The sequence below is a fragment of the Salmo trutta genome, chromosome 32, assembly GCF_901001165.1.
Source record: "Salmo trutta chromosome 32, fSalTru1.1, whole genome shotgun sequence".
In the NCBI taxonomy this organism is placed as follows: Eukaryota; Metazoa; Chordata; class Actinopteri; order Salmoniformes; family Salmonidae; genus Salmo; species Salmo trutta.
This window is the reverse complement of record NC_042988.1, coordinates 1,236,339-1,258,919: the sequence shown is the minus strand read 5'-3', so window position 1 is coordinate 1,258,919 and position 22,581 is coordinate 1,236,339. Positions and strand designations below refer to the sequence as shown.

General features: G+C 41.1%; 1 protein-coding gene across 2 annotated transcripts in view; it reads right to left on the bottom strand.

Annotated features, from left to right (window-relative positions):
• xpo6 (exportin 6) overlaps positions 1-22,581 on the bottom strand; it is a 64,388-nt gene that overhangs the window by 15,905 nt on the left and 25,902 nt on the right. The window contains exons 6-17 of one of the 2 annotated variants that reach the window (XM_029726973.1): positions 20,649-20,726; positions 19,837-20,353; positions 16,216-16,342; positions 15,836-15,945; positions 15,335-15,443; positions 15,025-15,117; positions 14,654-14,723; positions 6,753-6,912; positions 6,226-6,318; positions 1,839-1,983; positions 1,433-1,579; positions 899-1,088 (exon numbers count right to left, since the gene is read on the bottom strand). In XM_029726973.1, coding sequence (XP_029582833.1) covers positions 899-1,088; positions 1,433-1,579; positions 1,839-1,983; positions 6,226-6,318; positions 6,753-6,912; positions 14,654-14,723; positions 15,025-15,117; positions 15,335-15,443; positions 15,836-15,945; positions 16,216-16,342; positions 19,837-20,353; positions 20,649-20,726 — 1,839 coding nt within the window. The remainder of the gene's footprint in view (positions 1-898; positions 1,089-1,432; positions 1,580-1,838; positions 1,984-6,225; positions 6,319-6,752; positions 6,913-14,653; positions 14,724-15,024; positions 15,118-15,334; positions 15,444-15,835; positions 15,946-16,215; positions 16,343-19,836; positions 20,354-20,648; positions 20,727-22,581) is intronic. The other variant, XM_029726974.1, reaches the window with a different exon arrangement.

Genomic DNA, 22,581 nt, shown 5'->3' with positions numbered 1-22,581 from the left:
GTTAGAGACACAGTAGGACCCAAAAGCATAATCAGTGCTCAAACTCCCCCTTGCGCTGGTCTGGAGTAATGAAGTGGTGACGCCGGGTACTAAACCACAAATTACCTCTAAGGCCTGCAGCATAATCACAAAACTTTTAGTGGAGTAACCACTGTACCTTCACACCGTTCATGTACCATATTGGGGTATGTGGTATTACCGGCAGTGTCCACATGGGGTGCAATTTCTTTCCAAACATGGTTTATTTATTTTTGCTAACAAAGTACTAGCAAATTCTCATAAGGGACGCTAGCTAAATGGCAATAAGAGCAAGCGAACATAAACTAAATGCAAGGACAGACCACCCAGCGAATAAAGTCATAACTATCTCAAAAAGGCTACTCGCACTTGATCCAGGAGGGAATTGATTGTCTTTGCTGTAACCAATAAGCTTAAATCTTGAAAGCTAGCCACTTACAGCTAGCAAGTTAGCAAACCAAATGCATAGCTGGAGCCCTGAGCCGGAGCAAATGTATTTGGCACATCTTAAATTCTAGATATAAGATATGTAGCTGGCAAATTAATTTAAAGTGTCACTTAATCATCTCTCTTGTGATGCTCAACAGTGGATCATCACGTCATGTTTGCGCCATGTGGTCTTTATAAACATACTCCATATACTTTTGTAAAAAATAAAAAAATAAGCTTTTGGCGGTATTGAAAATCATACCGTTGGTACTTGAAAATACCCCAGTATACCGCCCAAGCCTAGAAATAAGTACTTAAAAGTACCCATTGTCATCACATCTTTCACCACATTCTTTCTTAGTAAATACCAGCCGAAATAGGACTGTAGAAGGAAGCGTTATCAAAACTATAAGAGACGTAAGGTTGATAAATGGCGTGATGCCCAACTGACTGTCTTCCAGGCCAAGGCGGTGTGGGGGCTGGTTGGCAGTGCCCCTCAGTAGGCGGTAGTGGCGGGTAAGGGCAGCCAGCAGGCTGGCGTGGCTACTGGAGCGGGTTTGCCACTGCTGCTCGCTCTCTGGCAGGTTAGACCAAGGCAGCAGCAGCATGTTGGACAGAGCCCTGCACACGAGCATGTGGGCCTGGAGGAGTGGAGACACACACACACATTAGACAGATCCCTCCACGCATAACCATACTCACTCCAGCATGTGCGACAATAGGTGGGGGTATAGACATTCCATGACACATTATGCATACACGCACGCACACACATTGGATATCACCCTCACCCTTTGGCAGATTAGATAGAGCCCTAAAGCGCTACACCCCAAAATCCAGACAGATAAAATGTTTATTGTTTCAAGTGGTCCACTTCTAATCAGGAAATAAGATGACGGCCGGGCATTGACAACAACCCATGGGTGGATTGAATTTCAGCCCTAAGCCTCAAAATAACATTGAAGCCATAATGGCGCACTCTGACCTCTTGGGGGAGCCTGCGAGTCTGGCTCTCTGTGATGAGGTTGAAGATGTTCTGCACGGCAGGCAACGTGACTAGGAAAACAGGACGCACGGTGGTGGCCATGGACACCATGAGATGGCATGCCGACAGCAGCAACTTTTCAGGTACCTAGAATAGAAATACAGTCTGACAATGAAATAGGTAACAAGGAATTGACAAAGACTCTTAGTTGACTTGCTAAAATGATCTGATAACCAGTTTTTGGCCAATGAGAACACAAACATGCAAGCTCAGTTGGTCGGCATAAAAATGGAACCACGGTGTCATGATACCAATTGCACAACATCAGCAACTAGGTAAGATTTAACAAAGACATACTGTTACTACCACATACTGTGTGTGTGTGTGTGTGTGTGTGTGTGGTTACCTTGGCAGTGATGAGTGGTGCGGTGGCGTCCATGGTGGAGGTGACAAGGCTGATGAAGCGGCTCTGATTCTGCCTCTGGACCTCACTGTAGAATTGAGCCAGCCAGTGGGAGTAGGCCTGCAACGCCGCCAAGGACTGGGCATGGCTGGACACAAACACACATTAACAACTGTGACAAACAGTTATATCTGCCAAGAAAATCCAACGCTCTCTGACTATTTTCTTATCACAAATTTTTTGGTTTAATAAAGGGGTGAATTCTTAAGTTACGTCTACAGACAAGGGTAAAAGACAGCAATTTGTGATGAATACACTTTATATCTACAGTGCCTTCAGAAAGTATTAATACTCCTTGACATATTCCACATTTTGCTACAGTCTGAATTCAAAATAGATTAAATAGATTTCTCATTCATCTACACACAATACCCCATAATGACAAATTGAAAACATGTTGTCTCAAAATGTTGGCAAATTTATTGAACATTTTTACATTTACATTTTAGTCATTTAGCAGACGCTCTTATCCAGAGCGACTTACAGTAGTGAATGCATACATTTCATTTCATACAGTATTTTTTTGTTTTTTTGTGCTGGCCCCCCGTGGGAGACACTTTTTTGTGCTGGCCCCCCGTGGGAGACACTGTTTCCCAGAAAATGAAATACAGAAATATCTAATTTACACAAGTTCACACCCCTGAGTCAATACATGTTAGAATCACCTTTGGAAGCGATTACAGCTGTGAGTCATTCTGGTTCTTTCTGGGTAAGTTGCTAAGAGCTTTGCACACCTGGATTGTACAATATTTGCATATTATTCTTTTAAAAATTCTTCAAGCTCTGTCAAGTTGGTTGTTGATCATTGCAAGACAGCCATTTTCAAGTCATACCATAGATTTTCAAGCCAATTTATGTCAAAACTGCAGCTATGGCCAGTCAGGAACATTCAACGTTGCCTTGGTAAGCAACTCCAGTGTATATTTGGCCTTGTGTTTTAGGTTATTGTCCTGCTGAAAGGTGAATTTGTCTCCCAGTCTGTTGAAAAGCAAACAACCAGGTTTTCCGCCATTACATTTCTTTGCCCCAAACATAACACTTTGTACTCAGGACACAAAGTTCATTTCTTTGCCACATTTTTTGCTGTTTTACTTTAGTGCCTTATTGCAAACCAGATGGAATATTTTTATTCTGTACAGGCTTCCTCCTTTTTGGTATTTGGTATTTTATTAGGATCCCATTATCTGTTGCAAAAGCAGCAGCTACTGTTCCTGGGGTCCACACAAAACATGACATAATACATAACATAAATAGACAAGAGTCAGCTCTAGTACAGAACTACATAAAAAATAAAAAAATTAAAAAGGCACACGTAGACTACATATCAATGCATACACACAAACTATCTAGGTCAAATAGGGGAGAGGCGTTGTGCCGTGAGGTGTTGCTTTATCTGTTTTTTGAAACCAGGTTTGCTGTTTATTTGCGCAATATGAGATGGAAGAAAGTTCTATACAATAAGGGCTCTATATAATACTGTACGCTTTCTTGAATTTGTTCTGGATTTGGGGACTGTGAAAAGAGCCCTGGTGGCATGTCTGCGTGGGTAAGTGTGTGTAAGTTGACTATGCAAACAATAAGGGATTTCCAACAATGTTTTTCATAAAAAGAAGAAGTGATGCAGTCAGTCTCTCCTCAACTCTTAGCCAAGAGAGACTGGCATGCATAGTATTTATATCAGCCCTCTGATTACATTGAAGAGCAAAACGTGCTGCTCTATTCTGGGCCAACTGCAGCTTAACTAGATCTCCTTGTTGCACTTGACCACATGACTGGACAATAATCAAGATTAGACAAAACTAGAGCCTGCAGAACTTGCTTTTTGGAGAGTGGTGTCAAAAAAGCAGAGCATCTCTTTATTACGGAAAGACCTCTCCCCATCTTTACAACCATTGAATCGATTTGCTTTCACCATGACAGTTTACAATCTAAGGTAACGGCAAGTTACTTTAGTCTCCTCAACTTGTTCAAAAGTCACACCATTCATTACCAGATTGAGCTGAGGTCTAGAACTTAGGAAATGATTTGTACAAAATCTCTTAGTTTTAGAGATGTTCAGGACCAGTTTATTACTGGCCACCCATTCGAAAACAGACTGCAACTCTTTGTTAACTTCTTTGGGATAGGGGGCGGTATTTTGACGTCCGGATGAAAAGTGTGCCCAAAGTAAACTGCCTGCTACTCAGGCCCAGAAGCTAGGATATGCATATAAATCGGTAGATTTGGATAGAAAACACTCTAAAGTTTCTAAAACTGTTAAAATAATGTCTGTGAGTATAGCAGAACTGAAATGGCAGGCGAAACCCCGAGGACAACCCCCCCCCCAAAAAAAATCATCCTACCACTGATTTCAATGGCTGGCACTTTTATAATAGGGCGAAATCTTCCCCGATTGCAGTTCCTAGGGCTTCCACTAGATGTCAACAGTCTTTAGAAAGAGCTTCAGGCTGGTTTTTGGAAAAATTTGCCAGGAATTGTAGTTTTTCTAGGTGGCTCCCATTTTTGCTGTAGTGTTTCCAAGTGTGTGAATGAGAGCGCGTTCTTTGGTATTTTTCTCCGGTAAAGACAATAACGATTCTCCGTCTTAAATTTGATTGATTATTTGCGTATTAGGGTACCTAAGGATTTGATTATAAACGTTGATTGACTTGTTTGGATAAGTTTATTGGTAACGTTTGGGATTCATTTTGTATGCATTTTGAAGGAGGGAAACTGAGTGGATTATTGACTGAAGCGCGGCAGCTAAACTGAGTTTTTATGGATATAAAGAAGGACTTTATCGAACAAAAGGACCATTTGTAATGTAATTGGGACCTTTTGGAGTGCCAACAGAAGAAGATCTTCAGAGGTAAGGCACATATTATATCGCTATTTCTGACTTTCGTGTCGCAACTCCCTGGCTGAAAATGATTTGTTATGCATGTGTGTGCTCGGCGCTGTCCTCAGATAATCGCATGGTTTGCTTTCGCCGTAAAGCCTTTTTGAAATCTGACACGGCGGCTGGATTAACAACAAGTTAAGCTTTATTTTGATGTTTTGCACTTGTGATTTCATGAAAGTTTAATATTTATAGTGGCGCTCTGCAATTTCACCGGAAGGTGTCGAAATGGGATGCTAGCGTCCCACTGATCCACAAGAAGTTAAGGGTTTCAGTGATTTCATCAGCTGTGGTTGATGAGTATATGGTTGAATCATCAGTATACATGGACACACATGCTTCATTTAATGCCAGTGGCAGGTCATTGGTAAAAATAGAAAAGATTAGATGGCCTAGAGAGCTGCCCTGCAGTACACCACACTTTACATGTTTGACATTAGAGAAGCTTCCATTAAAGAAAAACCTTTGAGTTCTATTAGATAGATAGATCTGAATCCACGCTATGGCAGAGGTTGAAAAGCCACAGCACATATGTTTTTTTCAACAACAGGTTATGCTCAATAATATCAAAGGCTGCACTGAAATCTCCACTTGATTGTGGAGTAACTACAATGTTGTTGAATCATCCTCAGTTTTATCCTATCACAGTCATTAAACTCTAACTGTTTCAAAGTCCCCATTGGCCTCAAGGTGAAAACCCTGAGTGGTTTCCTTCCTCTCCGGCAACTGAGTAAGGAAGGACACCTGTATGATGGCGCCGACAGAGATGGTCGCATCACTTCGAGTTCTGTGTGTATTAAGTTGTTGTTGGGGAATTGTTAGATTACTTGTTAGATATTACTGCACTGTCGGAAATAGAAGCACAAGCATTTCGCTACACTCGTATTAACATCTGCTAACCATGTGTATGTGACAAATAAAATGTGATCTTTGTAGTGTCTGGATGTATCCAAAGTGTAATGAATTACTTAACCATGCGCAAAGGGATATTCAATGTCTGCTTTTTATTTTTACGTATCTACAAATATGTGCCCTTCTTTGCGATACATTAGAACCTCCCTAGTCTTTATGGTTGAATCTGTGTTTGAAATTCACTGCTCGACTAAGGGACCTTACAGATAATTGTATGTTTGTGGGGTACAGAGATGAGCTAGTCATTCAAAAATCATATTAAAACACTAATAGAGTGAGTCCATGCAACTTATTATGTGAATTGTTAAGGAAATGTTTACTCCTGATCTTATTTAGGCTTGCCATAACAAAGGGGTTGAATACATTCCTAAAAACATAATTCCACGTTGACATTATTGGGTATTGTGTGTAGGCCAGTGACACAAAATCGAAATTGTATCAATTTTAAATTCAGGCTGTAACAAAATGTGGTTAATGTCAAGGGATGTGAATACTTTCTGAAGGCACTGTAGACAGTGGCAGTAAACAGTTGACACTCACACGTCGATGAGGTCAGGCTTGAGTACAGATGGCACGGCAGTCTCCAAGTCATACAGGCTGATCTGAGAGCCATAGCATGTGACCTCCACCAACCTAGAAACACAAGTGCAGACACACTAAACAATGATGCAATCGGAATTATTTCCTTATCAAAATTATCCCCTGTAATAAAAGACAGGATTGAGGTCAATTTGATTTCAATTCAGGAAATACTGCATTGTCAATTCCAAATCAAGACATAAAATCATCTTGCCACTTTTCAAAAATTCACTTGGAATAATTAAATCAAGTGTAGGTGGTCAGTCAGGAAAATGCATAATTTCATTTTGGCCAAAAGCTAATTTTCTCCCTTTCTCTTTCACATATTGGAGGCCACCAAAGGGGTAGACAATAGGAACCAAAACGAAGGTAGACACTGATGTTTGACAGCAGAGCAAGTGGGTCAAATTCATTTAAATTTAGCCAATACAGGAAGTAAACCGAAATTTCAATGAAAGTGACTGAAGGAAGCAGTGTGGCACACTAACCGCTCCACCACCGCTAGTGCATCGTTGAAGCGTGCGGCGAAAACGTCCCCAATGAAATACCCAGCCAGCCTCCCGACAGCCTGAAGTAGGGAGCTGAGGTCCCTGAGAGCGCAGTGCAGCCTCCGACAATCATTCTCTGCTGTAATGTTCAGTCTCCGACCTGCCACAAATAAAGAGTAGAGATGAGGATAAGCACATGCTCAATTTCATGAAATAACCTTTTAAATGACCAACTTCTTTAGTTTTTTTAAAAGTTTTTTTTACTGTCCATTACATGCATTTTCATGCTTTTTTACAGCACTTTTGGTAAAAAGAAAGGCAAACAACCCCTAGCCCCTGCCACCTGAGAGAACTGATTAGGTGTTAGAAAAATGTCCCAGCCTATGAGAGCTACTACCATATTACTTAGACCTATCCAATTCCTTAAAATCTACACCTGTAACAATGAGCTAGGAACTGAAAGTTATTTCTGGATACCACGATTGTGATTTTTTCCCTACAGATTTGTAAAAAAAAATAACATTTCTTGATTGTGTGCATCTTCACACCCCAGAGCTAATACTTGGTAGAAGCGCCTTGTAGCCAGCCAGCTGTGAATAATTTTGAATACGATTCTACCAACTGTACAACTCTTAAGCAACACACACTCAGTCGCCAGTTTATTAGGTAGATCACCCGTTCATGAAAATGGTTCGCTCCTACAGACAGTGAGTCACGTGGCTTGCTATATAAAGCAGGCAGACAGGCATCGAGTATTCAGTTACTGTTCGAATTAACATTAAAATGGGCAAAACTAGTGACCTAAGCGACTTAGAACGTGATATGATCGTTTGTGCCAGGCGCACCGGTTCCAGTATATCAGAAATGGCCGGCCTCCTAGGCTTTTCACGCATGAGTGTCTAGGGTTTACTGAGAATGGTGCGACAAACAAAAAACAGTCAGCGGTAGTCCTCTGGGCAAAAACAGCTCATTGATGAGAGGTCGAAGGAAAATGGCAAGAATAATGCAAGCTAACAGGCGGGCCACAAACAGGCAAATAACGCGCAGTACAACAGTGCTGTGCAGATTGGCATCTTAGAACGCAAACTTGTCGGTCCTCATCACAGATGGGCTATTGTAGCAGACGTCCACACCGGGTTACAATCCTATCAGTTAAAAACAAGAAGAAGCGATCACCAACACTGGACAACTGAGGAGTGGAAAAACATTGCTTGGTCTGACGAATCCTGGTCCGTGATGGCAGAGTCAGGATTTGGCGTAAGCAGCATGAGTCCATGGCATCAACAGTACAGGCTGGTGGCGGTGGTGTTAATGTTTTATTAACTTATATTTAATCAGGGGAGCCCAATTGAGATCAGGGTCTCATTTTCAATAGTCCCCTGAGACCATAAAGCAAAGCACAATAACAATGTGTGGGGAATGCTTTCCCGGCACACGTTAGGTCCCTTCATGCCAATTGAGCAACGTTTGAACGCAACACCTTGTAGAATCCATGCCCCGAAGAATTCAGGCTCTTCTGGAGGCAAAGGGGGTCCGACCCATTACTCAATGGCCACTGAGTGTATATTCATTGTTTTTGTAAAATTGCCCAAACTCAATACATTTGATTGGGAATCATTGATGGAGAGCAATATTCAAACCTGGTCTCTGATTATGAAGAAATGTTTTGTCAGGAATGAGAATGGACCACTTAAAACCACTTGACAAGCCCTTCTAGCAAATTATTCAGGTGTGTCTTTGGCATTCAGTCTTCTGAAAAGGAAACGCGAGACTAGGTTATCTCCAAAATCACGTCGTTGTCACGCCTCCCTAGAAAAACACTTTTTGCCGCGTCTCCATTCGTTAGGCTGCTGGCTAACGTTATGCTTTTCTACCAGGATTTTTTCCTACATAATAATAAATTAAGATTTCCCATTATTTCATTTTTGTAAGATCCAAAAAAACAGAGTGGGAGAACATATTCAAGTAAGTAAATATATTTTTAAAATGTAAAAAATGTATTATTACCTTAGCTACAGTAGGCGCCTTTGTAGGCTAACTCAACTAAGCTGCTAGCTAAGTAAATTAAAATGTATCAGCTAGCTAACTTCCTATTAGCTTGATGTAATTCATTGTAAATTAAAAAGTCTCAAAATGCATTTGTAAATAACAGCCACGAAAAAGGGTGTAATTGCAGCTCCAGCTGTCAGTAAAAGGAGAGCGTAGGCTACTGCAAAGGGCATGTAATTTTGTGGGAGGACAATATGAAAAGATTCTCCAGTTCCAGTCCCTAGAGAGTAGAACTTTGAGGACAAAGAGATAATAACATAATATTCAGTGCCATCTAATTTGAGTATAATGAAGCCTGTGTCTTTGTGACGTTTTCTGTCTTCAGATATGGAAACTAAAGCCTGTTTGCAAATGAAGAGAGCACTCCCAATGAATGTCGCAAAAGACTAAGGGTATATCTTAGATGTCATGGGTTATATAGTGCCTTCAGATAGTATTCATACCCATTGACTTACTCCACATTTCGTTGTGTTACCGCCCAAATTCAAAATGGTTTAAAAAAATTTTATCCTCTCACCCATCTACACACACAACCCCATAAAGACAAAGTGAAAACATGTTTTTAGAAATATTTGTAAGTTTATAGAAATAAATACATATCATTTACATAAGGGTATATTTGAACACCCGAGTCAACACGTTAGAATTACCTTTGGCAGTGATTACAGCTGTGAGTCTTTCTGGGTAAGTCTCTAAGAGCTTTGCACACTTGAATTGTACAATATTTGAACAAAACAATTCTCCAAGCTCTGTCAAGTTGGTTGTTGAGCATTCCTAAACAGTCTTGCCATAGATTTAAGTAGATTTATTTTTATCACAAAAAAACTCCCTAGTCCTTGCTGATGACAAGCATACCCATAACATGAGGCAGCCACCACCATGCTTGAAAATATGAAGAGTGGTACTCAGTGATGTGTTGGATTTGCCCCAAACTTAACATTTTGTATTCAGGGCATAAAACAATTTTTTTTGCAGTTTTACTTTAGTGCCTTCCTTCTTTTCACTGTATTGTGGAGTAAATAGAATGTCGTTGATCCATCCTCAGTTTTCTCCTATCAGTCATTAAATTGTTTTAAAGTCACCATTGGCCTCATGTTGAAAACCCTGCGCCGTTTCCTTCCTCACCAGCAACTGCGTTAGGGAGGACGATTGTGTATTTGTTGTGATTGGGTGTATTGATACACTATCCAAATTCACCATGCTCTAACGGATATTTAAAATGTCTGTTTACTTTTACCCATCTACCAATTAGGTGTCCTTTCCGAGGCATTGGAAAAGCTTCCTGGTCTTTGTAGTTTAATCTGTGGTTGAAATTCACTGAGGAACCTTACAGATAATTGTGTGTGTACAGACATTAGGTAGTTATTCAAAAATCACGTTAAACACTATTATTGCACATAGAGTGAGTCAATGCAACTTAATGGGAAAACGGCCAGAGTCACCATTGTACAGCGCCCCTGGAGCAATTAGGGTTAAGTGCCTAGCTCAAGGGCACAGCGACACCCTACGGGTGTCTCAGGGGGAGTTGGGATTTGCAAAACTTGTATGTAACAGGACAAAAATGAACAACCCCAAAAAGTATTATATATGTTCAGCAAATTTTTACTCCTGAACTTAGTGTACAAAACATTAGGAACACTTTCCTAATATTAATTGCACCCCATTTTGCCTCAATTCATCGGGGCATGGATGAGGAGTCGAAAGTGTTCCACAGGGATGCTGGCCTATGTTGACTCCAATGCCTCCCACAGTTGTGTCAAGTTGGCTGGATGTCCTTTGGTGGTGGACCATTCTTGATACACATGGGAAACTGTTGAGCATGAAAACCCAAGCAGCATCAGAGTTCTTCTTCTTGACACACACACCTGGTACCTAGTACCATACCCCGTTCAAAGGCACTTAAATCTAGTCTTGCCCATTCACCCTCTAAATGGCACAAATACACAAGCCATGTCTCAACAGTTTCAAGGCTTAAAAATCGATCTCCTCACCTTCATCTACACTGATTGAAGTGGATTTAACAGGTGACATCAATAAGGGATCCTTGTTTTCACTTGGTCAGTCTGTTATTGAAAAGAGCAGGTGTTCCTAATGTTTTGTTCACAGTGTATTTAGGCTTGTAATAACAGAGGTTGAATTCTGAGACTCAAGACATTTCAGCTTTTAATTTGTAATCTATTTATAACATTTTCTAAAAACAATTCCACTTTGACATTATGGGGTATTGTGTGTAGGCCAGTGACACAAAATCTCAATTTAATCCATTTTAAATTCAGGCTGTGAAACGAAATGTGGAAAAGGTCAAAGGGTGTAAATATTTTCGGAAGGCACTGTATCTGTTGGCCTACATACGTTAGCAAATGTACACAAAAACACAGTTTAAACATCACACAACGTATAAACCTAATACAATTGGAGCAGGCCAACTGCTGGCCAACTGCTGGAGGTCTGCTGGAGGTCTGTTTCAGCCCAGCAATATAAAACCTGATTCAACTAAAACTTCAAGTGTGCTATTGAGGTACTGGAATAGTAGTCTGCTCACCCAGTAGATTAGGGATCAGTGGGGCAAGTTTGGCCACCACTGGTATCGAGTTAATTTTGTTTACTTGAAATTATGCTTTAGTAATAATAGCCCACTTGTTACAACTCAATTATCTACTGTTGTAAAGACTTAAGATCTCTTATCTTTACATACGAGTTAGCTTATTTGTACAAACATACTCCAACCAGCGAATCACTTCCTCATCCTTGTTGTGTAGTAGCATACGAGGATGAGGAAGTCAAATAAAATAAATCACATGCTCGTAAACAGGTGTAACAGTGAAATGCTTATAGGCCCTTCCCAACAATGCAGAGGGGGAAAAAAGCCTTTGAGCCCCCCCATACTGCACTGGATGAGGAATTGATTCACTGGTTTGGGTAAGTTTCTCAATTACAAGGGACATCTCAAAACAAAGTCTGCACCCTTCTATGATATACCATTTACATAAAAAAAAAGAGATTTGGTTGTAAAAATTTGGTTGTAAAAAAGCAAACTTCTCATTTAACCCTTTGTTTTTTATTAATTAGTAACATTTCTGTAATTTACTCTCACTTTTCATATGTGGAGTTGGTTGCGTAGATATTTTATTTATTTATTTAATTTTAAGGCAGCAACATGATGACTGAAAGGGGCGTGTAGACTTTCACTTCGCACTGTACAGACTCCTCCACCCACATCGACGGGGCTGCAGAGAAGACGGTCTGCAGTTTAAAGTTCCTCGATGGACCTAACATACTGTGTATTACTACTAAATGTACTACATACGATTTAGACCGTACTGTATAGTAAAAACAAATGTAGTGGGCAAAAAATAACATACTAGGCTCACCCATTCTGAGAACGCATCATATAATATATAATAAGGGGTTCCCAAACTTTTTCACTTGGGGTGGCCCCCCTTCCAGCATTGGGTTACATCCCGTGCCCCCCCCTGCACGCACATGCCTATTTTTATGGGCACAAGCACTGTTCATGACACAAACTGATCACACCCCTCTTGTTAGTGGAGAGAATTTTGCACGTTTAAAGCTTATTTTTTGCAATTCTATACACTTCGCCATTTCTAATGTGTATTCATGTGATATTTGAGTGACAATTTTTTTTACAACATCTCTGGGCTAAAAGGCCTAAATAAAAAAAAACTTACGCTGACATGGGCTAGTTGATCTGGACATTTCTGACAGCTATAAATGGCTCTAAGGTATGCAATGACTAACATGACAAGAGGAACTGATGATGCACTATCCAATTTCGAAATTGCACTTTGAGCATTCTAATTTTAAAACTTTCAAGAGTAAGTTTAAAGCCGGACTAAGATCCCCCCTCACGCCCCACAGTTTGGGAACCACTGATCTAATGCGCAATAGCGTTGATTCCCGCCATTCAGTCCTTTTGGACAGAGCGTCCCCGTATGGGTATTTGGATAGGGGTTTGCATTTGTGCTCTTTTTACCTACTTATTACCATATATATATATATATATATATATATATATACATACATACACACACACATGCATACACACAAGAAGTCAGAAGTTAGCCAAATACATTTAAACTCAGTTTTTCACAATTCCTGACATTTAATCCTAGTAAAAGTTCCCCGTCTTAGGTCAGTTAGGATCACCACTTTATTTTAAGAACGTGAAATGTCAGAATAATAGTAGAGAAAATGATTTATTTCAGCTTTAATTTCTTTCATCACATTCCCAGTGGGTCAGAAGTTTACATACACTCAACTTGTATTCGGTAGCATTGCTTTTAAATTGTTTAACTTGGGTCAAACGTTTCGGGTAGCCTTCCACAACCTTCCCACAATAAGTTGGGTGAATTTTGGCCCATTCCTCCTGACAGACCTGGTGTAAATGAGTCAGGTTTATAGGCCTCCTTGCTCGCACGTGCTTTTTCAGTTCTGCCCACAAATGTTCTATTGGATTGGGCTAAGGGCTTTGTGATGGCAACTCCAATACCTTGACTTTGTTGTCCTTAAGCCATTTTGATGCAATTTTGGAAGTATGCTTGGGGTCAATGCTTATTTGGAAGACCCATTTGCGACCAAGCTTTAACTTCCTGACTGATGTCTTGATGTTGCTTCAATATATCCACAATTTTCCTCCCTCATGATGCCATCTATTTTGTGAAGTGCACCAGTACCTCCTGCAGCAAAGCACCCCCACAATATGATGCTGCCACCCCCGTGCTTCACGGTTGGGATGGTGTTCTTCGGCTTGCAAGCCTCCCCCTTTTTCCTCCAAACATAACGATGGTCATTATGGCGAAAAAGTTCTATTTTTGTTTCATCAGACCAGAGGAAATTTCTCCAAAAACTACGATCTATGTCCCCATGTGCAGTTGCAACCCATAGTCTGGCTTTTTTATGGCAGTATGGAGCAGTGGCTCCTTCCTTGCTGAGCGGCCTTTCCGATTATGTCGATACAGGACTCCTCTTACTGTGGATATAGATGCTTTTGTACCCGTTTCCTCCAGCATCTTCACAAGGTCTTTTGCTGTTGTTCTGGGATTGATTTGCAGTTTTCGCACCAAAGTACGTTCATCTCCAGGAGACAGAACGCGTCTCCTTCCTGAGCGGTATGACGGCTGCGTGGTCCCATGGTGTTTATACTTGCGTACTATTATTTGTACAGATGAACGTGGTACCTTCAGGTGTTTGGAAATTGCTCCCAAGGATGAACCAGACTTGTGGAGGTCGGCAATTTTTTTATGAAGTCTTGGCTAATTTCTTTGGATTTTCCCATGATGTCAAGCAAAGAGGCACTGAGTTTGAAGGTAGGCCTTGAAATACATCCACAGGTACACCTCTAATTGACTCAAACGATGTCAATTAGCCTATCAGAAGCTTCTAAAGCCATGACATAATTTTCTGGAATTTTCCAAGCTGTTTAAAGTTAGTTATGTAAACTTCTGACCCACTGGAATTGTGATACAGTGAATTATAAGCGAAATAATCTGTCTGTAAAACAACTGTTGGAAAAATGACTTGTGTTATGCACAAGGTAGATGTCTTAACCGACTTGACAAAACTATAGTTTGTTAACAAGAAATTTGTGGAGTGGTTGAAAAATTAGTTAATGACTCCAACCTAAGTGTATGTAAACTCCCAACTTCAACTGTATGTATGTATGTATGTATGTATGTATGTATGTATGTATGTATGTATATATATTTTTATTTTTTCCCACTTTACTGCTGAGGTGAGCTCGCAAGTAAGCATTTCATTGTACCATTAACACCCCTCTGTATTCTGTGCATATGACGAATAAAACGTTGTCTCATGCAAAAATGTTCACTCACTTGTTCCTGAAGTGACGATGAACTGCTGCAAACCCAGGTACACATCCAAGTCCTCTTGAAGGACAGGGAACTGAGAGAGAGAGAAATGGTTCAGGAGTCAGGGGTTTAGAAAATAGTTAACTCCAAAATCAATGTTTGTCAGGCGTTTTGTCTTGAAGACAACATCTTGTTGTCATAAGCACATCACATTAAACTATTGCAGGGTGAAAGGTGATACATGAACCAGACAAAAAAGGCCTGCACATTCAATGTGCATAATACCACCTTTAAAATCATCAACATTTTATTAATTAGGCGCATTTCAGTGTGTTGACCTTTTTGGGGGATTTTCCAGAATAATTTTTTTTTGAAGAAACAAGGAGAACACTCACCAACGTGGCGAAGGCATGGGACGGCAGCAGCTCCATCACCTTGACAACAACCTCCAGACTCTGCCGCAAGTACCGTTGCCATTCAGTCTGTTGCTATGGTAAGCACAAAGAGTTTAACTATTGATACAGGTTGAGGAAAAACAAGCAGTTCTATTTTTTAATAGAACTGTATCCTTTGATACACTGTTGTAATATATGTGATAATGGGGAAAACAAAATGTTCCTTTAACACACTAGGCAACAAAAGGTGCAGACAAATATAATTCTCAGCACAACTGACGAAAGCAGTGTGAGAAGTAAAGCCTCTTACATCATCATCCAGGGTCTCATCATCTAGCTCCTCTAACTGGGCCTGGTTATATCGGAACTGGATTCGGTTGAGAACCTCTCTTAATAGCAGCACTAAAGCATCCTTATACCTGTAGAACCGCACAAGAGAAGAAGCAGCACCATACAAGAGGCTAGTAACTAACGACAGAACCATATTAAAAACATTAAAGCAACTCTGGCCCTCAAGTTACTGGGTGTGCAGGCTTTCGTTTAAGACCTTCAGTAAGACAGACTCGGCTAATAATATCCCAGAATGAATACTATGATTAGTTGATTACTTGAATCAGGTGTGTTGATCAAGTGACATGCTGGGAGAAGTCTGCACAACCAGTAGCTCTCCAAGATCAAAGTTGGAGAACCTTGCATTACAGACACAGATCCATAAATGTTTCACGCATCAGAATACATTATTGATAGTACATCCAAATTCCTTTCCTTTATATACAAGTAGAACTAGAGCAACACTGAAATTGAGTTGTACCTGTTCAGCACACCGTCTCGGTCAGCCAGCCTACTTTTGATTTTAGTGGTTAAATAATCCAAGAAGATACTCCAGATGTCCAAACAGGCAAAATAGCCTTCGTGGGTGGGCTAGAACAATAGAGCAGAAGAGCAGTCATTTTCTCTACAGTACATGACAGAGGTTTCTGATTCCTCAACAGTCAAACTCTAGGTAATATTATTATGGGAGCCATCTTGGCCTGCTGCAGAGTTATCTTTTTTCTCTAATCTTCCCCAACTGCGGCATACGATACTGTAGTACGCACATACTTCCATAGGATATTTTTGTGTCAGCAGCCCCTGTGAGCAGCGTAAAGGCAAATGTAGAAAGTAAACAAAATGGTTGAAAGGATGTGCTACCTGATTGAAAGTGTACTTGAAAAGCAGGGCTAAAAACTCCACCACAGGAAACTGAGCGTTGGACTCGATCCGCCGAAGGTGCACGCTGACGAACAGGCGCAGAAAGTCAGTGAACTTCTCTACATAACTGCAGACAGAGAGGGAGAGAGTGCCACATATCTTTGCATTAGAGTCAAACCGATATATTGGTTGACTGATATTGGCCTGTTTTGGGCTTTTACAGATGATACCTGCCTTTACAATGGATGGAGAAAAAGGTTTTGTATAATTTCAGACAGTAGTTTTGTGTACGTCAGATGTGCCTTTTTGTCCCTCAGACATGTGTACATTTTTCTAAAACACTAAATTTAAAACTGGATCACCTGCTCTAACTAAACCATGCTCAAAATGTTTTAATATTTTTTTTACTTGTAGAGTATATTGTTTTAACATTTAACATGAACTAAATCTAAAAACAGTTACTTTAGAGATATTTACATTAACATATTTAAATATCCATAAATTAAGGTAAAGAAATTGTATCCTTTATCTCCGCTGCATTCTTAACCCTCTTGCTTCAGAGCATGCGTTTACTAGGCCTACATGACCGGAACGAGTGTGCAGATCTTGTAAGGATTCTGTGACTTACTCCCCTGGGAATCGGAAAGGACTGCAGATAGTATATTATGCATGTAATGAGCCATACACTGACACGTCAAGTCCAAAACGTAAGGTTTAAAAAAATACCAATGCAGTTTTCCAAAATCCCGTCTAGCCTCTTTAGTTTAATCAAGTTTATTTTTCAAATGATAGGATTTGAATGCTGATTCCATCTTTGTGGAGCTGTATTTCCTTAGGACCACATTGTGTGCAGAAAACTGGTCTATGGCTGGAAAAGTTGTCGGCAGACATATCGAAATTTGTGCATTTTTACATTTTATTCATTTAGCAGACGCTCTTATGCAGAGTGACTTAATGGCCGGCACAAGGCCACAGAGAATTTTCACCTAGTTGCCTCGGGGATTCGAACCAGCAACCTTTCGGTTACTGGCCCAACCCTCTTAACCACTAGGCTACCTGCCCCCATATTGGTCAGACTCTACTTTGTATTGAGGTCTCAGGCAAATTTTCTGAACCAATAACCAAATCGTGAATGCATTGGCCAGCTACTTGATTTGATTCTAGGGGCTGAGGTATTTAAATTCTGCACGGAACAGAAATAGCTGACTTGAAGTGGACTGAAACAGGTGCCGGTACTCTTTATATCCTTTATACCTGTACATAGCCCATCTATAATTTAGCCCAAACAACTACCTCTTCCCCTACTGTATTTATTTATTTAGCTCCTTTGCACCCCATTATTTCTATTTGCACTTTCGTCCACTGCAAATCTAGCATTCCAGTGTTTTACTTGCTATATTGTATTTACTTCGCCACCATGGCCTTTTTTTGCCTTTACCTCCCTTATCTGCTCACATCGTATATAGACTTATTTTTCTACTGTATTATTGACTGTTTGTTTTACTCCATGTGTAACTATTGTTGTATGTGTTGAACTGCTTTGCTTTATCTTGGCCAGGTCACAATTGTAAATGAGAACTTGTTCTCAACTTGCCTACCTGGTTAAATAAATGTGAAATAAAAATAAATAAAAAAGAAATCCAAGTCAAGCACTGAACACTCCTCTCAAAGCCTCTGTCAAAGCCTGTCCCCAGCCCCTTCTAAAAAGTCTACCTGTGCTTACAATCCAGGCAATCCGATGCACTTAATTGCAACATGGAAGTATCTGACAAAGTATTTGATGCATCAGAAGATGTGTTAGCAGCACAAAAAGGCTCACTTCAATATAAATTACACTGGCTTAATTTCCTCAAAATATTAACTTTTGTCTAACAAACTATTTAAAAGGCTATAGAGACACCTGGAAAAAAGCATCACATTTTTAAAATTGCTGTCTCCATGATACACATCTGATGTCGCCGTCAAAACACTATGCCAACAGAGAAACAGAATATTTTGTGAAAACGACACTGATGATCTGTTATATTTAAACAGTGAGTTACTATGTTATTATACTGAACCAAAGTATAAAACGCAACATGAATCAATTTGAAAGATTTTGCTGAGTTACAGTTCTTAAGGAAATTATTCAATTGAAATACATTTATTAGCCCTAATCTATGGATTTCACATGACTGGGCAGTGGCAAAGCCATGGGTGGGCCTGGGAGGGCATAGGCGTACCCACTTGGGAGCCAGGCCCACCAAATGGGGAGCCAAGCCTAGCAAATCAGAATGGGTTTTTCCCCACAAAAGGGCTTTATTAGTCCGATGATCCCACAGGTGAAAAAGCTCGATGTGGAGGTCCTGGGCTGGCGTGGTTACACGTGGTCCGCGGTTGTCAGGCCGGTTGGATGTACTGCCAAATTCAAAAGATTATCTTGAAAAAAGGCTAAAATGCTCATTAACGGATTTAAACAAATTGGTGCAAAAAAATTGAGAGAAATAAGCTTTTTGTGGGTATGGAACATTTCTGGGATCTTTTATTTCACCTCATGAAACATGGGACCAATACTTTATATGTGTTTATATTTTAAGATAGCCCATAGAGGTTAAGTGAAAGTATGATGTAATTAAAGTACTTATCCAAATCAGAATAAATCGACTCCACCCCTAAAAGCAATGCCATTTGGTGTAGTCTGCTATTTAATATTTTAAAAATGATGATTGAATATTGCAGTTTGGCCATGGTCAAAGTATTCAGACCCCCTGACTTTTCCACATTTTGTTAAGTTACAGCCTTATTGTAAAATTGATTAAATTATTTTATTTCCTCATCAGATCATTTACACTGTTCCAAACAGGCAGAAAAATAATATTGTAATCTAACAGCACGTGTTTGTCACACATGGTATGCACACAGCTCTCACTCCTATACCCTCATTTTTCTTGCTCTCCTTGTTGTTATTATTACAATTATTATTATGATCGTCATTATAATAATAAGTAATGTCGTTATCATTAGTAGGCTACTCTTTAGCCTTGTATAACCACAATTGAGCTGAAGGCCTAATAGGGAGTCCTGTTTAGTCTTAATACCGTAACTTACTTAGGCCTATATTTCAATATATAGGTTACTGTATCATTCGTTCGTTCGTTCATGCCATCACACAGAATACGGGATATTCATGTTTTGAAATGCAATGAAGCATTTTCGTTTTAAGATTAAATAACTAAGGGAGCTTTGAATAATTAGCCAAAACAATAAATAAACAACAATTCACGAATGCATGCAACTCTTTTTGTCTGCTGTATCAAAGGTTTTATATTATAATTTTTTTGTTAGCACAGACTCTCTGGTACACTTATTTAATGTTTGTAATGTTAGAATTGTTAAATCATTTTTTAACATTTTTTTTATCTATCTATCTATATATATATATATTATATTTCTTTTACAACTGTTAGAATTTTTCTTCCACTTTGACAGTGTATTTTGTGTTGAACATTGATAAAAAAAAATACAAATCCATATTAATCCTACCTTGTAACAACAAAACGTGGAAAAAGTAAAAGGGTGTGAATACTTTCTGAAGGCACTGTCTACTGTATGTGTTCTATTTAATGCCATGTGTGGGCCTACCTCTCGTCCAGCTCCTGCAGCCGGCTCTTGACGGTGTGCGCGTTGTTCTCCCTTGTCAGCCTCTGTAGCAGGAAGAAGGTCTGCTGAAACATCCTCAGTAGGTACTCCTCAAAGTCCAGGGGCACACAGTTCTTGGACACCAGCTCATTGATGCACGTCATGGCCAGCACTCCCAGCCGCGACCTGTCCACCTGCCCGCCGCCGCCCGTCTCATGCCCGGGCCGACCTCCGCCATTGGCAGGGGGAGCATGCTCGCCATTGGACGAGCACGACGAGTAGATGGAAGGGGGAGTCTTGGGCTTGACCCGCAGGTCACAGCCAAAACGGGCAAAGTGGAAGATAGAGGCGAGAAGGGAAGGGGTGATGCTGGTAGAAAGGGGGATCCAGCTGAATAGATGGGCCAGACACTCCAGAGCTAGGGAGCACAACTGTTGACTGTCATCGTCCAGTGCTGGGATGGGCTGGGATAGCAGCTTGGAGTACTGGGTGCCCTGCAATAGACTGCCCAGCAACTCTGCTTAAAGGGAGGGGGGGGGACGAGGACAAATGAGAGGCCGGGTTAACAATCTCTCCCAGTCCCACTATCATACACACACATTGTCATACAACCTTCACAAAACACACTTAGCACAGTTGTCTCCTCTCCTCCCCCATTGTTCACTCCCCCTTGTAAATCTAAGATGACAGGGTGGGTGAAAACAGTAGCATAACCTACTTACAGCCAGTCTATACAATCTAAATCAGATGCGTAAAGGGTGTGAACAACTTCCTGGAATGAAATGTGCCCCCTGATTTATAGCCCACATTCTCACCACTTTCTCCTGAGGTGGGAGAGGGAGGGGGGGTGGCAGCCGTAACACTGTGCTTATCCCAAATCGTCTCCAGGATACCTGCAGGGTAGAAATGTAGAGAAGTGTTATTATGGATGCGCGCAGATGTGGGGAGAAAGAGAGGGGGGTAGTAAAGATCACAGGTTGGTGGCAACCTAATTGGGGAGAACGGGCTGTATGTAATGGGGAATTGATATAGACTAACAATCAAACGTAAACAATTCACACAATGAAGTTAAGAAACAATGAATGTGCATAAATTGGTGGGAGAGAGGGCATTCTGGAGAGAGAAGTGCATTGTGCATCTGGGCGCTGCATGGTCAATTTGACGTCTGCATTAGCCATGCAGCATTTACAGTGATACGGTCTCTGCAGAAGTCAGGGCATTCATACTTCTTGCGCTTCACGGAGCACTGCAGAGCTGTTGTCAAGGAAGTTGCACAGACATGTGGACTAAGAAATTGAATAATGTGGCCCTGAACAAAGGGGGGGACAAAATCAAAAGTAACAGTCAGTATCTGGTGTGGACACCAGCTGCATTAAGTACTGCAGTCCATCTCCTCCTCATGGACTACACCAGATTTGCCAGTTCTTGCTGTGAGATGTTGCCCCACTCTTCCACCAAGGCACCTGCAAGTTCCCGGACATTTCTGGGGGAATGGCCCCAGCCCTCACCCTCCGATCCAACAGGTCCCAGACGTGCTCAATGGGATTGAGATCCGGGCTCTTTGCTGGCCATGGCAGAACACTGACATTCCTGTCTTGCAGGAAATCCAGCACAGAACGAGCAGGTATGGCTGGTGGGATTGTCATGCTGGAGGGTCATGTCAGGATGAGCCTGCAGGAAGGGTACCACATGAGGGAGGAGGATGTCATCCCTGTAACGCACAGCGTGGAAATTGCCTGCAATGACAACAAGCTCAATCCGACGATGCTGTGACACACCGCCCCAGACCATGACGGATCCTCCACTTCCAAATCGATCCCGCTCCAGAGTACAGCCCTCAGTGTAACACTCATTCCTTCGACGATAAATGTGAATCCGACCATCACCCCCGGTGAGCACTTTTTGCCAGTCCTGTCTGGTCCAGCGATGGTGGGTTTGTGCCCATAGGCACACAGGCCTACAAGTCCTCAGTCCAGCCTCTCTCAGCCTATTGCGGACAGTCTGAGCACTGATGGAGGAATTGTGCATTCCTGGTGTAACTCGGGCAGTTGTTGCCATCCTGTACCTGTCCCGCAGGTGTGATGTTCGGATGTACCGATCCCGTGCAGATGTTGTTACACGTGGTCTTCCACTGCGAGGACGATCAGCTGTCCGTCCTGTCTCCCTGTAGGCGTCTTAGGCGTCTCACAGTACGGACATTGCAATTTATTGCCCTGGCCACATCTGCAGTCCTCACGCCTCCTTGCAGCATGCCTAAGGTACGTTGACGCAGATAAGCAAGGACCCTGGGCATCTTAACGACCATTCCACAGGTGCATGTTCATTAATTGTTTATGGTTCATTGAACAAGCATGGGAAACAGTGTTTAAACCCTTTACGATGAAGATCTGTTAAGTTATTTGAATTTCTACTAATTATCTGTGAAAGACAGGGGCCTGAAAAAGGGAAGTTTCTTTTAATGAGTTTATATTAGGGATGCACGATATCGGAATCGGCCGATATTAGCTAAAAGTGCCTGACCGGGTGATGTGTTGTGAAGCTAGCCACAATAAGGATTAGGCACAATAGTGGAATTTGCGGTTCACCTTCAAAATAAAAGTACCTCTTTGAAAGTGATGCAGAAGGTTACAAATTGGTGGAATCATGCCATATTAAGACTAGATCATTTTAAACAAGGTTGGAATGTGAAGCAATGAAATGGGGTATCAGTCTACTCTGTGACACTCACAGAAAACAACTGAAGAGTTT